This window comes from Pongo pygmaeus, chromosome 3 (genome assembly GCF_028885625.2).
Source record: "Pongo pygmaeus isolate AG05252 chromosome 3, NHGRI_mPonPyg2-v2.0_pri, whole genome shotgun sequence".
Lineage (NCBI taxonomy): Eukaryota > Metazoa > Chordata > Mammalia > Primates > Hominidae > Pongo > Pongo pygmaeus.
This window is the reverse complement of record NC_072376.2, coordinates 8929605-8947319: the sequence shown is the minus strand read 5'-3', so window position 1 is coordinate 8947319 and position 17715 is coordinate 8929605. Positions and strand designations below refer to the sequence as shown.

Sequence of the window (17715 nt, the reverse complement as noted above, 5' to 3'; positions counted from 1 at the left end):
TTCTAAATAGGCAAATCCATAAAGTATCACTTTTAGGCATTTGTGGAAAGATTGCAAGCCTTAGGATTAGAAATCCCTGAGTTTGGATCTCAGTTCTGCTGCAAGTTACTTAATGGCTCTGAGCCTTGGTTTTCCCATTTGTAAAATGGAGGTAATGATACCTACTTCGAAAGGCTATAATAAGGCTGAACGGAAACACACACTCTCTCTCTCTCTCACACACACACACATACACACACGTACTGTCTGGAACCTAGCATGAGCTTCTTAAAGGCTAATTCCCTTCCTTGTCGATGTCCTAAAAGCTGAGGGTACCAAGTTGTTCAGCTGAGTGAGATGAACAACAAAAATGTCTCAGGGAGAGGTGAGCAGGAGAGTGGGGGCCTGGAAGTAAGGTTGAGAAGAGGCTTCAGTTACCTTTGTTGCCCTGCTGGAGGTGAACAATCTAGGCCTCTCTAATAGTCCAAACTCAAGATGAAATGACTCCTCAATCATTTGTCTATTCATTAGTCTATACTACTTGAATAGACTCCTTCTATTGATGGCTATTGAGAGTTTATCCATAAGAATAATGGCTGGTGTCTATGTAATGTTTTATAATTGACCAACTGTGTTCATGCTTTTCATCTTTTTTGATCTCCTCTTATAATGAAAGACTGTTTTTTCATGCTCATTTTACAAATGGGGGCACTAATGCTCAGAAAGCTGGAGCAGGAAAGTGGTTAAGAGTGAAGACTATGGAGTCAGACTGCCTGAATGCTGTCACTTGCTCCCATTAATTTCATTAATTTATCTGTATAGGTTAGGTTTACTGCATTTAAAAACCCCGAAACTTAAGCCATGATGGCACCACTGCATTTTAGCCTTGGCTACAGAGTGAAACCCTGTCTCTTAAAAAACAAAACAAAACTTAATGGCTTCAAATAATCACCATTTTCCTGTGCTTTCACTTCTGTGGGTCAGCTGGGCAGTTCCGCTCTGGGCCAGCTCTGCCAATCTCTGCTGGGCCTTCTCATGGGTCTGCAGTGGCTTCAGGTTGGTCAGTGGCTGGATGACCTGGGATGGTCTCACGCCGGTGTTTGGGTGTCAGCAGGTGGCCTGGTCTCAGGGGCTGTCAGTGGGCCACCTCACTTCTTGGCTTCCCACCCTGGGCCAGGGGGGCCTGGGCTGCCTCACATAAAGTTCTTGGGCTTCCAGCAGCGGCCAAAGGAGAAAGTCCCAATGCGCACAATGTGCAAGCACTTTGCATGCACGTTTGCTGATGTCCCTTTGGCCCAAGCAAGTCCCATGGCCAGGTGCAGAATAAATGTCAGAGAGGACTAACTCCCCAAGCATGTCGATCCAGGGAGGGGGTACAAATCAGGGACCACCCGCAGCAACCATTGACCTCACAGTCTTGGCCTCTTTCCCACCTGGCATGGCAACTTAGTAGTAAGGCCTCCCTCATTGGGTGATGTGAAAATTAAATGGGCCGGGCACGGTGGCTCACACCTGTAATCCCAGCACTTTGGGAGGCCAAGGCGGGCAGATCACCTGAGGTCAGGAGTTCGAGAGCAGCCTGACCAACGTAGAGAAACCCTGTCTCTACTGAAAATACAAAATTAGCCGGGCATGGTGGCACATACCTGTAATCCCAGCTACTCGGGAGGCTGAGGTGGGAGAACCGCTTGAACCCAGGAGATGGAGGTTGCGGTGAGCCGAGATCACCCATTGCACTCCAGTCTGGGCAACAAGAGCAAAACTCCATCTCAAAAGTAAGTAAATAAATAAATAAATAAATGAATAAATAAATAAATAAACGAACGATGTTCTACGTATGTGAAGTACTTAGTGTAGTTCCAGGCACTTAGTGCCTCACTCCAGGAATGCTGATGGTATTATTGTCATTGTTGTTATTTATGTTCTTAATTAATAAAGTACAGATCTAGGATTTGGGTTTCAGAGGCCCTGCCTGCTTTGGAGAAAGGCTAGATGAGGTTGCAGTGGATCATCTGGGAAGTCCTTTCCTAGTGGAGGCGACTGAGTTTCTCTCAGTTTGGCAGTTTTATATTTTATCCATTATCCCCTTTCTTGTTGCTTTGACTAATCTGGGGAGTTGACCCTTCGAACATATAACTAATTGATCTCTGAATTTCCTTAACTAAAAATAAGCTGCATTCCAAGATGGACCCTTTACAAAACCACAGAGATAGAACAAATGTCTTTTAGATGCTTTTTCCTATGAGCTTTTCAAAAAGAAGCAGGAAAGAAAGAAGAACAAGAAGGAAAGAAAAAACTTCGATCTTTCCGACTTGCGGCACGTGGCCTGTTGGAGTATGCCAGGACTTGGAGACTTCATGTCATGTATTCTCAACAACCCTCTCAAAGCAGAGAGAGGAACTCAAGGGCACTTAAGGTGAGACAATTGGTCAGAAAGAAAGGAATATTGCTGCTACTACCTGAACTGGCTGATCTGTTTGTAATAAAGAATTTAAAGCCGGGCCGGGCGCGGTAGCTCACGCCTGTAATCCCAGCACTTTGGGAGGCTGAGGCAGGCGGATCACCTGAGGTCAGGAGTTCGAGACCAGCTGACCAACATGGAGAAACCTCGTCACTACTAAAAATACAAAAATTAGCTGGACATGGTGGCGCATGCCGGTAATCCCAGCTACTCAGGAGGCTGAGGCAGGAGAATCACTTGAACCCAGGAGGTGGAAGTTGTGGTGAGCCGAGATCATGCCATTGTGCTCCAGCCTGGGCAACAAGAGCGAAACCCCATCTCAAAAAAAAAAAAAAAAGAAAAGAAAAAAAAAAAAGAATTTAAAGCCAAATGATAAACCTGAAGGATTTTGAGATGATAGAAGGCTCTAAGACTTGCTAATCCAGCCAGGTTCTCCCGGAGTATTTGAAACCATAATAGGACAACAGGGCATCTTCCTGGAGTGTTCTTCATCTAGAAGGTTTAGAGAAAAAAAAATTATATTTTTATAAAATGAGTATAATAGCATCTGCCATAACTGAGTCCCATAATTTATGACAAGAAGCAATGTTAGCTGGTGGGAAAAGCGCAAGTTCTAAGATCAGAGACCCACTGGGGCTCTATTGGGCAAAATAATTTTTTTAAGCATCTCTGGACATTACTTGGTGATTTAGGCAAGTTACTCAAGTTTTCTGTGTCTCAGTTTACTCATCTTTAGAAGAGAAATAGTAACAGTTTATTTAATTCAGAAGACTATTGTTAAAAGTAAATACATTAATACATATAAAGAGATGAGAAGGATTCCTGTTACTTGGTAGCCACTATGTGTATTGGCTGTTATCATTGTGACCACCATCACCACCATCACCATCATTGCCATCACCATCACCACCACCACCACACCATCACTATCACCACCATCACCACCATCACTATCATCACCATTACTACGACCATCACAATCACCATCATCATTGCTACAACCATCACCATCAGCACCACCACCATCACCATCATTACCATCACCATCACCACCACCACCATCACTACCATTACCACCACCATCATCACCGTCACCATCACCATCATTACCGTCACTACCACCACCACCATCACTACCATTACCACCACCATCATCACCGTCACCGTCACCATCATTACCGTCACTACCACCACCACCATCACTACCATTACCACCACCATCATCACCGTCACCATCACCATCATTACCGTCACTACCACCACCACCATCACTACCATTACCACCACCATCATCACCGTCACCGTCACCATCACTACCGTCACTACCACCACCACCATCACTACCATTACCACCACCACCATCACCACCACCACCATCACTACCATTACCACCACCACCATCACCACCACCACCATCACTACCATTACCACCACCACCATCACCACCACCACCATCACTACCATTACCACCACCACCATCACCACCACCACCATCACTACCATTACCACCACCATCATCACCACCACCACCATCATTACCATCACTACCACCACCACCATCACCATTACTACCATCACCATCATCACCGTCACCATCACCATCATTACCGTCACTACCACCACCACCATCACTACCATTACCACCACCACCATCACCACCACCACCATCACTACCATTACCACCACCATCATCACCGTCACCGTCACCATCACTACCGTCACTACCACCACCACCATCACTACCATTACCACCACCATCATCACCGTCACCATCACCATCATTACCGTCACTACCACCACCACCATCACTACCATTACCACCACCATCATCACCACCACCACCATCACTACCATTACCACCACCATCATCACCACCACCACCATCACTACCATTACCACCACCATCATCACTGTCACCATCACCATCATTACCGTCACTACCACCACCACCATCACTACCATTACCACCACCACCATCACCACCACCACCATCACTACCATTACCACCACCATCATCACCACCACCACCATCACTACCATTACCACCACCATCATCACCACCACCACCATCACTACCATTACCACCACCATCATCACCACCACCACCATCACTACCATTACCACCACCATCATCACTGTCACCATCACCATCATTACCGTCACCATCACCATCATTACCCTCACTACCACCACCACCATCACCATTACTACCATCACCACTACCATCATCATCACCATCATGACCATCACTATCACCACCACCACCACTACCATCATGACCACCATTATCACCATCACCATCATCATCACCATCAATACCATCACCTCCACCAACACCATCATCTGTGTCCTGTCCTCTGAAATGCACCTCCAGTCATACTTTAGGGATTAAATTATAAAGTTCATGGGAAAGCTTTGGCAATTTGTGCAAAGTGCTGGGAAAGATGCTGTGGCTATAGTGCTATGTAATGTCCAGGGCAAAGCAGAGCCAAGAGAGGCATTGTAACCAGAGTGCAGCTCCCTCAGGAAGACACCTCTCTAACTGCTGCTGTGCTTTCTCTCTATAGGCATCGCCCTCAGTGTGCTCCCCATGTACCTCAGTGAGATCTCACCCAAGGAGATCCGTGGCTCTCTGGGGCAGGTGACCGCCATCTTTATCTGCATTGGTGTGTTCACTGGGCAGCTTCTGGGCCTGCCCGAGCTGTTGGGAAAGGTGAGTCTGGCTCCCTTGTCAACCGCATCTGCTCTCATCTCATGTTACCAATGCAGGAAGGAGGCTTTTCTCCAAAAGCTGGTCCCTGTATTTTGCAATTTCTGGTATTCAAGCCTCTTACTTATTATTGGAGAAAAGTTGTGGAGTTCCTTTGAGTTTATTTTTTTTTAAGGACATAAAGAATACATAACAAATTGAAACTTTATAGAGTGTTTAAGTTCACCCATCCAGTAATTATCATTAATAGCTCAATTTGTGTTTGTTTAGGCATCTTCTGTGCTTTAAAAACCTATATAAACATATATAGTTTATTGTGGTTTTCATAGAATTATGCCGTACACATTGTTCTACAACCTGGTGTTTTCATTTAATATATTTTGGGCATCTTTTCAAGATGTTAGCTTAGCTCTACCTCATTCTTTAGTCTCTTTTTTCCTGAATAAATAAGTTAAGTAGAGTCTTCCAGTTTTGGCTTGCTGTTTTGGGAGCAGGTGGGCCTGAATTTGAATCCCAGTTCAATGATTTACTTGCTGTGTGGCCTTGGCAGGGAGAAAAGAAACACTTCTCTCAGGTTGAATGGGGTGGGGTAAAATCAAGGAAGGCTTTTTAGAAGAGGTGGCCTCTAAATGGACTCCTGAAGGGTAAGCAGGAGTTAGGCAGGTGATGACGGGGATTGGGAGAGAGGATATACCAGAGAAAGGAAATCAGTAAAGAAAAGGCTCGAGATAGGGCACAGCGCTGGGAAAGAACTCAGATGGCTTTGGGGCTGAGGAGAAAGCAGGCACGGTGCGGGTGGTGAGAGATGAAGCGTCTGTTCACTGAGCCACCACAGACTTCACCCTGGGGGAATAGGAAGCCCTGGGTGGCACTGGCACTGGAGGGTGACATGGCCAGATCAGTTAGAAGGTGGCTCTGGGGTGGAGGTGGTGGGTGTAGACTAGAGTGGGAAGGGTGGGGAGGAGAGAGGCAGAGGGCTGCTGCTATTGGTACACATGGTAAGGGAAGGATGCAGCTGTGACTGAGGTGGCAGACATGGGGATAAAGAGGCCACTGGACTTGCTGGGATTCCTCCCAAGGGATGCCTCCCAGGGATGCAGGGGTGCTCCCTTCCCACTCACACAGGCAGGGCAGGAGGGCGGGCAGAGAGTAAACCACTAATGATGGTCAAATGCCCACTGCATGCCAGACTGTTCTAGGCATGAACAGTGCGCAACAGACAAACAGCTCCCTGTGGAGCTGAATTCTAGCAGCAGGGGGCAAACATAACAAATTTGCAAGTCCTAGAGCAGTTATGTAAAAAACTCATTTGTTATGCTGCTCAAATCCTAACAGCTACTTTGTGAGTAGCTCAGATATGCAGACTTGGACGCAAGCAGAGAGAGGTAAGGGACAGAGCTCTCACAAACAAGGGCATATTGGTGCTGAAACCAGAACCCGGGTCTGTGTGCTTTCAAAGCCACGTATGGAGTGTGTCTTATACATACAAAGATGGATCACACACTGGTGTTTCTGGGAATGTGGGCGCTCTGGAGAGAAGGGGTTAATTCTGCCCACAGGGTCCTTTCTGTCCCAGCTGCTGAGCCTCACTGACTCTAGGGCCAGCTACTTTCTCATTCAGTGGAAGGTTTTATAAGTGGAGGAATCATTGCATTACATTTTTAAAACAAATTTTAAATGTTTTGAACATTTTTTATTGTGGTAAAATCCATATAAAATTTACCATTTTGACCATTCTTAAGTGTACTTTTCTGTGGTATTATAAGTAACTTTTTATATTTCAGCCAATCGAGGTCACCTCAGAGGCATCTGCTTCTGATCTTTTATTATGACCATTCTGGGTTATTATGGCTATGACTTTAGTTTCTTCTTTTGCAAAAACAGAAACAGCTCACATTTTACGTTTGTGGTTGTCGTATGCATGACGATTTCTATAATTAATTGCGAGTGTGTTAGAAACAGTTTCTCAACCTAAGTGAGGTTCCAAACTAAAGAGACTCTTTTGCGTTTTGTTTTTAAAGATATTTTAAAATTCTCAAAATAACCACCACGTGTTGACAATAAAAACAAGAAAACAGCCTCAGCTCCCTAAACAAAAATACATTTAAAAGTCAATGAAGAGTGCTATAGTCCTTTAGGAGTAAAAAAGTAAATAAATATTTGCCTCAGTAGAGCTAAACTTTTCTCTTTGGGGATCATTTCCAAATTCCTCTTTGTTTATAAATCAATATCAAGTTATTTCTCTTGCTTGAGTCCATAAGATCTTTCTTCAACCTCTGTCTTCACCCTTTATTTATTCATTCACCACATTTGTTAAACATTAAATTGATGCTGGAGCTACAGCTTTGAGCACGGCTGGTACAGCCCACATCTTTGTTACTCAGACTGCAAGGACTTTGTGACCTTGGGCAGGTCAACTCACCTCTCTGACCCAGTGTCCTCTTCAGTAGCAGGCATAGTTCCAAGTCCCAAATTCCCAAACCCCACTCAAGCTTGACTTCCTCTGGGAAAACATCACTGGCAAATAGTGACTGTTCAGCATATCCTAGGACACTGTGCACCTGTGCCTCTCCCACACTGATTTCCGTTTGCTTCCGCATCTTGTCCCGCCAGTCGATGGCATCTTACTTGTGTGCACACTAACCCAGAGGCGTCAAGTTTATCCAGTCATTCAACAAATGTGTAGAAAGCTTCTATTGTGTGCCAGGTATTGGGTTGGCTGCTGGTGGTAGAGTGGTGAGGTCGTCAGGCTAGCCCTGCCCTTGGGAACTCACAGGAGGGCAATTGACCAATGGCCACAGGTGATAGGAAAATAGGCACTGACCTCCGGTAGGGCATCGGGGGTGGTTTTCCTGCAGCAGTGACATCTAAACTCATGGCTTGAGGATGAGTAGGATTTATCTGGGCGGGTCTGTAGAAAGAGAGAGGCAATGGGGGCGGGGAGTTCCAGCAAAGGTAACAGTATGGGGGAAGGCCCTGTCATTTGTTCAGAGGCAGAAAAACTCAGGTGTCAAGAGCAGGGGGAGGGGGAGGGGGAGGGGAAGAGGGAGAGGGAGAGACCACTGGCAAGGCAGACAGCAGAGAGGGCCACACCTATGCTGTAAATGAGCACAGGGAAGGATGGGCAAGGTGAGGGGTTCCCAGGACCTGTGGCTGCTTGAGGGACAAGGGCATCCCCTACTGTTTCCATCACAGACACTGGCCTAGAGATGACAGGTTTTCTGATTTTCAAGAGACATTACAAATCCGGATTTGTCATATTTCATAATTTGTAAATATTGGAAACTGACCTTTAAAAAACAAAAAACCTCCCACCTGTGGGCTGGGTCCAGCCTTAGGGCCACCTTTCACACACCTTGATGGGGAGTGTGTACCTGTGAAGGCTTATTTGTACCCCAAAGCAATGGGACATCATTGAGGTTGTGATGAGTGCTTCAAGAAGGCTTTTGGGCTGCAGCATGGAGAAAGGATTGGATCCCAGCCAGGACTGAAGGGGTTGACTGGTCCAGTTATGAGTTGAGTCAGAGTAATGGCAGTGTGGATGGAGAGAGGTGGATGAGGTTGAGTGAGGTTAGTGGTGATGGAATGTGGTGTCCCAGAGAGGAGGAGTCAAAAATAACTCCCAGGCGTCTGGCACATCAGCCAGATAGAGTGGTGGTACCAGATGCTAAGACAGGGAGCTGTGAAAGAGGAGGAATAGCTCTGCGGGGGAAAAGGTGACAAGTTCACTGACGTGAACTGTGCATGTCACAGAGCAACTGGAAGGAAGAGCTGATTCAAGGACCTGGGTACCTAGATTCTGAGGCTGGGACACTCTCTCCCAGGGACAACAGGGCTCATGAACATGATGCCAGCTGAGGGGCACAGCTGCCCGTGACCACCTTCTGGCCTTGAGCTAGCCAAAAGGTGTACCATTGGTCCCTATAGGCTGTCTCTTCCCATCAGATGGGAGTTTCCAGACAGTCCTGGCCCTGGCCAGGAAGATGGGTGAGGAACCCTGTAAATATCCTTTTGTTTTCAAATTTATGCTCTGGGAATGTGGATCTAGGTCTTCTGGTCCAGGAAAGAACATCAAATGGGAAATTTTTATTCATGTCTCTGGGGATTTGCAGTGTTCCAGCCAAGTGAAATTCACAGTTATTTCACTAAGCGTCAGAATTTCATTTTCACTATTTTAATCATATTTCCCATTTACCTTCAAAGACTGAGACAACCAAGCTTCGAAAAAAGAGAGAGAAAAACTGGGCTTCAATGCAGGCAATTGCTTTGAAACACAGAGGGTGAAGGAGGTTACCAAGAAGGTAGCTATTTATTTATTTTATGACTTCAACTTTTATTTTAAATTAAGAGAGTACATGTGCACACTTGTTTCCTGGGTATATTGAGAGATACTCAAGTTTGGGGTATAATTTATCCCATCACACAACTACTGAACATACTACCCGATAGTTTTTCAACTTTTCTCCCCTCTATCCCTCCCCTCCATCTATCCCACTGTCTCCAGTGTCTAGTGTTGCCATCGTTATGTCCATGAGTACCCATTGTTTAATTCCCACTTATAAGTGAGAACATGCAGTGTTTGGTTTTCTGTTCCTGTGTTATTTCACTTAGGATAATGGCCTCCAGCTCCATCCGTGTTGCTGCGAACAACTTGATTTTGCTTCTTCTCATGGCTGCATAGTATTCTATGGTGTATGTGTATCACATTTTCTTTATCCAGTCCACCATTGATGGGCACTTAAGCTGATTTCATGTCTTTGCTATTGTGAATAGTGGTGCCATGAACATATGAATGCATCACTCTTTTTGGTAGAATAATTTATTTTCTTTTGGATATATACCCAATAATGGGATTGCTGGGTCAAATGGTAGTTCTGTTTTAAGTTCTTTGAGAGATTTCCATACTCCTTTCCATAGTGGCTGAACTAATTTACATTCCCACCAACAGTGCATAAGTGTTCCCTTTTCTCTGCAGCCTCATTAGCATCTGTTGTTTTCTGACTTTTTAATCACAGCCCTTCTGACTGGTGTGAGATGGTATCTCATTGTGGTTTGGATTGGCATCTCTCTGATGATTAGTGATGTTGAGCATTTTTTAATATGTTTGTTGGCCACTTGTATGTCTTCTTTTGAGAAGTGTCTGTTCATGTCCTTTTCCCATTTTTTAATGGGGTTATTTGTTTTTTGCTTGTTCAATTGTTTAAGTTCCTTATAGATTATGGATTTTAGCCCTTTGTCAGATGATAGTTTACAATTATTTTGTCCCATTCCATAGGTTGTCTGTTTACTCCGTTGATAGTTTCTTGAATTGAAGAGCTCTACAGAAGCTCTTCAGTTTAATTAGATTCCACTTGTCAATTTTTGTTTTCGTTGCAATTTCTTTTGCGATTTTCTTTCCCAAGGCCAATGTCCAGAATGATATTTCCTAGGTTTTCTCATAGGATTCTTATAGTTTGAGGTCTTTCATTTAAATCTTTCATCCATCTTGAGTTAATTTTTGTATATGGTAAAATGTAGGGGTCCAGTTACATTCTTCTGCATATGGCAAACCAACTATCCCAGCACCATTTATTGAATAGGAAGTCCTTTCCCCATTGCTTATTTCTGTCAACTTTGTCGAAGATCAGATGGCCGTAGGTGTACAGCTTTACTTCTGTGTTCTCCATTCTGTTTCATTTGTCTATGTGTCTGTTTTTGTACCAGTACCATACTGTTTTGGTTACTGTAGGTTTATAGTATGGCTTGAGGTCAGGTAATATGATGCCTCTGGCTTTTGTTCTTTTTGCTTAGGATGGCTTGGGCTATTTGGGCTCTTTTTTGGTTTTATATGAATTTTAGAATTTTTTTTCTAGTTTGGTGGAAAATGACATTGGTAGCTTGATAGAAATAGTGTTGAATCTGTAGATTGCTTTGGGCAGTATCGCTATTTTAATGATATTGATTCTTCTAATCCATGAACATGGAATGTTTTTCCATTTGTGTCATCTGTGATTTCTTTCAGTAATGTTTTGTAGTTCTCTTTATATAAATCTTTCACCTCCTCTGTTAGATTATTTCCTAGTTTTTTTTTGCAGCTATTATAAATGGGATTGCATTCTTGATTTGGCTCTCAGCTTGAACATTATTGGTGTATAGAAATACTACTGATTCTTGTACATTGATTTTGTATCCTGAAACTTTCCTGAAATCCCCTGTCAGTTCCAGGAGACTTTTGGTGGAGTCTTTTCTAGATCATCAGTGAAGAGAGATAGTTTGACTTCTTTTCCTATTTGAATGCCTTTTATTTCTTTCTCTTGCCTGATTGCTCTGGCTAGAACTTTATTGCTATGCTGAATAGGAGTGGTGAGAGTGGGCACCTTGTCTTGTTTCAGTTCTCAAGAGGAATGCTTTCAGCTTTTGCCTGTTCAGTATGATGTTGGCTGTGGGTTTGTCATAGTTGGCTCTCATTATTTTGAGGTATGATTGTTTAATGCTTAGTTTCTTGAGAGGTTTTATCATTAAGGCTTGTTGGATTTTATCAAAACATTTTTCTGCATCTATTGTGGTGAGTCACCTATATTGACTTGCATATGTTAAACTAACCTTGCATCCCAGGAAGGAAGCCTATTTGATCATGGTGAATTAACTTTTGATGTACTACTGGATTTGGTTTGCTGGTAATTTGTTAAGGATTTTTTCATCTATGTTCATCAGGGATATTGGTCTGTAGTTTTCTGTTTTTTTTTTTATTATACTTTAAGTTTTAGGGTACATGTGTACAACATGCAGGTTAGTTACATATGTGTACATGTGCCATGTTGGTGTGTTGCACCCATTAACTCATCATTTAACATTAGATATATCTCCTAATGCTATCCCTCCCACCTCCCCCAACCCCACAGCAGGCCCCGGTGTGTGATGTTCCCCTTCCTGTGTCCATGTGTTCTCATTGTTCAATTCCCACCTATGAGTGAGACCATGCGGTGTTTGGTTTTTTGTCCTTGCGCTAGTTTGCTGAGAATGATGGTTTCCAGCTTCATCCACATCCCTACAAAGGACATGAAGTCTTCATTTTTTATGGCTGCATAGTATTCCATGGCATATGTGTGCCACATTTTCTTTTTATTGTATCTTTGCCAGGTTTTGGTATTGGTGTTATGCTGATTTCATAGAACAAGTTAGAGAGGAGTCCCTCCTCAATTTTTTGGGATAGTTTCAGCAGGATTGGTACCAGCTCTTCTTTGTACATCTAATAGAATTTGGCTGTGAATCCATCTTGTCAGGGCTTTTATTGGTTGGTAGGTTTTTTATTACTCTTTCAATTTCAAATCTTGATATTGTTCTGTTCAGGGTTTCAGTTTCTTCCTAATTGAATCTTGGGAAATTGTGTGTTTCCAGGAACTTATTCATTTCCTCTAGATTTTCTAGTTTGTGTGCCTAGAAGTGTTCATAATAGTCTCTGAAGATCTTTTATTTTTCTGTGGAATCAGTTAAAATGTCACCTTCATCATTTCTGATTGTGCTTATTTGGATCTTCTCTCTTTTTTTCTTTTTTAATCTAGCTAGTGGTCTATTAATCTCATTTTTCCTTTCAAATAACGAACTTTTGGTTTCATTGATTCTTTGTATGGATTTTGGATCTCAATTTTGTTCAGTTCTGTTCTGATTTTATAGCTGTTTCTTTTCTTTTGCTAACTTTGGAGTTGGTTTGATCTTGTTTTTCTACTTCCTCTAGGAGTGGTGATAAGATTATTAATATGACATCTTTCTAACTTTTTGAGGTAGGCATTTAGCACTCTAAACATTCTTCTTACTACTGCTTTTGCTGCATCTCAGAGATTTTGGTGTGTTATATCTCTGTTTTCACTTATTTCATATAATTTGTGATCTCTGCCTTAATTTCATTGTTTACCCAAAAATCATTCAGGAGCAGGTCATTTAATTTCCATGTAATTGGGTGGTTTTGAGAGATCTTCTTGGTGTTGATTTCTAATTTTAGTCCACTGTGGTCTGAGAGTATGGTTGGTATGAGTTTAATTCTTTTGAATCTATTGAAACTTGCTTTATGGCTGAACCTGTGGTAGATGAAGGTGGCTTTTAGAGTAGGCTGCCAGAAGGCAAGAAAGGGAAATAAATGTAGGAATTAATGATGGTTCCATGAATTTAATCAAAGATACATCATAAAACAATTGTCGTGGCTGAACATTTATGTGACTCCAAATGATATATTTTTTTAAAACAAATCAATTAGCTATTTCTCTTGCAAAGATAAAGAAGAAATAGACTTAGATGAAAATTACAGGCAAAAGTATGAGAACAGAGATTAGGAATGATGTGAGGCCATAAAGGAATGATTTTATATGCTCAGAAGAACATTTATTTCAGATAAGAATGATTAACTTTGAGCTCCCACTTTTCTTTCCTCTCAAGGAAAGAAATATTCTAATTGTTGCAAATTTTTTCAATCTAAATAACAAACAAACAGGGAGACTTTCTGAAAGAAAACAATGTTTATTCAGGAATGGGCATTGCAATTGGCATAGGTGTGCCATAGTAAACCATGTGCATATTCAGGGAGGTAAAAGAAGACAAAGGATTTTAAAGAAAAAATGAGAAGAATTATGTAATTGTTTTTGAAATAGTTATCTTTGAATAGAAGGATCAATAACAAGGGTGGCATCAGTCCAAGGTTGGACAGGCAGTTGCTAGGCAGGTGTTCTCGCAGCAGTATTTTCTCGTGTAAGGTTGTAGTGGCCTTTGTGCAAGGTTTTTGCAGTCTTTTGCAATAGTTTTTGTCAGCAGGCATTTGTATATGAGACTCTTCCTTTCATGACCTTCCCTAGCTTCATTTTCCAGGGGTTTGCTTTTATTTTTGCTTTTTAACACAGGTGACTTTATTTTTATTCTGACAACTTTCACATTTCCTTTTTTGATCAAGATTTTTTAAAAAATCACTGGTTAACCATTTTGTAGTTAGGTTTTGATTATCCCTAGGTGAGGCAGCTGGGATCGACCTGTCTCATGTTGTTGGTTGGTCCTACATTGGAGGGTGTAATTGGAGTTAGTGTCTAAACTCTTTTAGCTACATTTGAGCAACAAGAGGGGTTTGGAGAGAGTGGTTCTCAGGCTACATCTACCTAAAATCAAGAGTTAAGTTTAAGTTTTTGTCTATTCTGTAGACATTTACTATTATCTGAAAGTGTTGGGCCAGCATTATTCTGTGAAGAGCTGTTCTGTAGAAATTTAACAAGCAATAGGTACAAGGTTTAAAAGAAAAATACAAAGTAAAATTAATAGTAATATGACAATCTCAGCTTGTGTAATAGTTGTGATCCATGAACTTAGGTTTAAAAGCAGCCAGTTAAACAAATTTAATTAGTTTAATTAATTAAATGACCATGAGAAATTAGGCGAAACTTGTTGTTGTAGCAGGATGAGCCACAGACAAAACCTCTCAGACGCTGACTTGTAGAAGGAAGGGCTTTATTCAGCTGGGAGCATCGGCAAGCTACTGTCTTAAAATCCGAGCTCCCTGAGTGCACAATTTCTGTCCTTTTTAGGGGCTCACAACCCTAAAGATTTTATGTGAAAGGATCGTGATTGATATGAGCAAGCAGTGGGTACGTGACAGGGGCTGCATGTACCTACTGGTAGTCAGAGTGAAACAGAACAGAATGGGAGGTTTCACAATGTCCTTCTATATAATGTCTGGAATCTATAGATAACATCAGTTGCTAGGTCAGGGGTGGAATTTTAACTACTAGGTTTAGGCCAAGCAGGCCCAGGCCTGGTTTCGGGTCTGGTTTTGGGTCTGGTGCCTGGCGCTGGGCTGCCTGCCTTTGGTTTCACTTCCTTGTTTTTTTCTTAAAACAGGTACTGAGTATAAAACAATATGAGAGGGTCTCTTTCTTCCCTCATTGTAACCTGCATTTTTTTGTTTTGTTTTGTTTTTTTAATTTTGTGTCTTTGAGTCTTAACTCTTCTAGGGGAATTTATCCAAGTATAGCATGTAGTATTAGCAACAGCACAAACTCTTTTTGTTTGTTTAACCCAGCTGGTTGGGTTCCAGGAACCTTGCACTGGGAACTCAAAATTGCCACAGGCTGTAAGCTTTCCCCACCCAGACAGAAACTGTGGTTTTCAGGCTATGCCCCTCCTGGTCCACCCCAAAGCAGGGGTGCCCAGCTTCTGTACCTGTGACTACAGTACCCCCACTTGCCCCTTAGTTCTGGCCAAGGGAGTTCATCCCCGCTCAAGATTATGTCGTGAATCACAGTTGAGACCTTCTCTCAACCTGTGACTACCGCCTGAGTTGGCTGGCTGACTTCTGCAAGGCTCCCTGTGAAGTAGAGTCAGGAATGTCTTCTCTCCATCCCCACTGGAATCTTGGAGTGCACACAAAGCATGTCCAATGCTGCTCCTTCTCAACATTCCCCACTGCTCAGCTCCAGTGCTGGGTGGGGCCAAGGCCATCCCCCATGGCCTATATTATCAGGTTCCCTAGTGGGAGTGTGTGTCACAGAGGCAGTCTCTCCTGCTGTCACACTCTGATGACTCACAGTTTTCCACCTGGCTGCTGCCACTACTTCTTTCAAAGAGTCTGTGGTTTCTTTCAGTTTTCTGGTTAAATGCCTGTGGTGTTTCTTGGGAAAAAAATTATAGCATGAGTCTCTATACACTATTTTGTCTTTTCAAGTATGAGAGGTGATATGGTTTGGCTTCATCTCCGCCCACATCTCATCTTGAATTGTAGCTCCCATAATTCCCATGTGTTGTGGGAAGGACCCAGTGGCAAATAATTGAATCATGGGGGCGGATTTTTCCCATACTGTTCTCATGATAGTGAATAAGTCTTATGAGATCTGATGGTTTTACAAAGGAGAGTTTCCCTGCACATGCTCTCTCTTGCCTGCCGCCATGTAAGACATGCCTTCATCTTCTGCCATGATTGTGAAGCCTCCCCAGCCATGGGGAAGTGTGAGTCTATTAAACCTCTTTTTCTTTATAAATTACCCAGTCTCAGGTATGTCTTTATCAGCAGCATGAAAAGGGACTAATACAAGAGGCATGCTAACAATGCCTCTAATCTGCCATCCTGGGGGGAAAAAAACCACATTGATCTTAAAGTTTTTTGAAACTTGTATTTAAGAGTACTTGTCAAAGTCTTTGTAATGAATCTAATTGCAGATACCTTTAGAGAAAAATTTAAAATAACTGTAAATGACAAAAATTTAAAACAACCATAGTTGAAAATAGGATGAAAGTTCCCCATAACCAGAAATTTACAAGGAAATTTAGTTATTTTGTGGCCTACAATACAATAACCAAAATTATGACTGATAACATAGAAGATTTTAAGAGTTTTATTATCATTTTAGAACATTTATACCAATAACATATCCATAAATGTAACTGAAAGATCTAGTATCACTTAGCATTTGATATTTCCCATATAATTTACCAAATAAGCCTAATTATTTAATATCTCTACGAGATGAGAGAGAAGTCCTTTGAGGCTTTCTAGGGGCCTGACTGGAAAATCTCAAAGTTAATTTTATGTCAAAAAGATTTAATTTAGCATTTTGATGCTGGGGAAGTCCATCAAAGATGCCAAAAGTTTTAAAATACCTGATCAAAACAGTATCACAGGGCACTGTGTGATAGTCATTTGTTTAATTAGAGTGATAATTATAGATCTTAAAAGCAATACAGAAAGTTATATAGATATTAAAAAAACTTTAACCCTTAAAGTCTCCATTTTTTTAAAGTAATAAAAAAATTTAGTAAAGGCAACACAGGAAATTATCTTGATAAAATATAAAATATTTGTTTCTTAGGCCAGTTACTAAAAAGGCAAAGAAAAACCTCATTCTGTGTGATTGGTTCACCTCATGGGAAGCCTGTTTAGATAGCCTGATGAAAAAGTACTTGTATTTATTCAGAATGTGTATCCAAGGCTATGACTGTACACTGTGGAACATAAACAAGAAAAGTATTACCTTAAGCAGGGGGATATATGGCTCTTAGTAAAAGCATGAGAAATTCCCTGGTTACATGGAACAATGTAGACACATGAAGAAAAGCTAAGTACAGAATCAAGTTATATTGGAAAAAAAGAAACATTGCTTTTCTAGGTCTTTGAGACAAACATTTTTAGTGTCAGGCCTCAATAGCTGTTAGAATGAGAGGAAAAAGTTATAGGAGCTAAAAAAGAAGTTGAAGGAGAAAGTTAACATTCCAGCCAAGCAAAAAGATGTGCCTTCTCAAGGGAAGAAAGTGAAAGACCAGAAGGCAATGTAGTATGAACTGCACATGCTATGCTGTGAGACACATTAAAATTGAACTTCTGAGATAGGACTCTGAGAAGCTTCAAGAGGAAAACTCCACCTTGAGAAATGAAGATACCATTTTTAAGAAGAAGATAACATTTTAAACTAAAAACTAGTTAAATTAAATGGAGACTATAAAACAAACAAAAAAAATAAGCTACAGTTTAGAAAGTGGCTGAAAATTTTTAGAGTTAAAAATCAAAACTTCTTGTAAATTTTACTAAAAGCAGATCATTACTTCAAGAAAACTTTGTTGC

At 41.7% G+C, this 17715-nt stretch overlaps 1 protein-coding gene across 3 annotated transcripts in view; it reads left to right on the top strand.

Moving 5' to 3' along the window:
- The window catches only part of SLC2A9 (solute carrier family 2 member 9), a 197940-nt gene that overhangs the window by 42069 nt on the left and 138156 nt on the right, over nucleotides 1-17715 (top strand). For all 3 annotated transcript variants that reach the window (XM_054484723.2, XM_054484722.2, XM_054484724.2), the window contains one exon: nucleotides 5008-5153. In XM_054484723.2, coding sequence (XP_054340698.1) covers nucleotides 5008-5153 — 146 coding nt within the window. The remainder of the gene's footprint in view (nucleotides 1-5007; nucleotides 5154-17715) is intronic.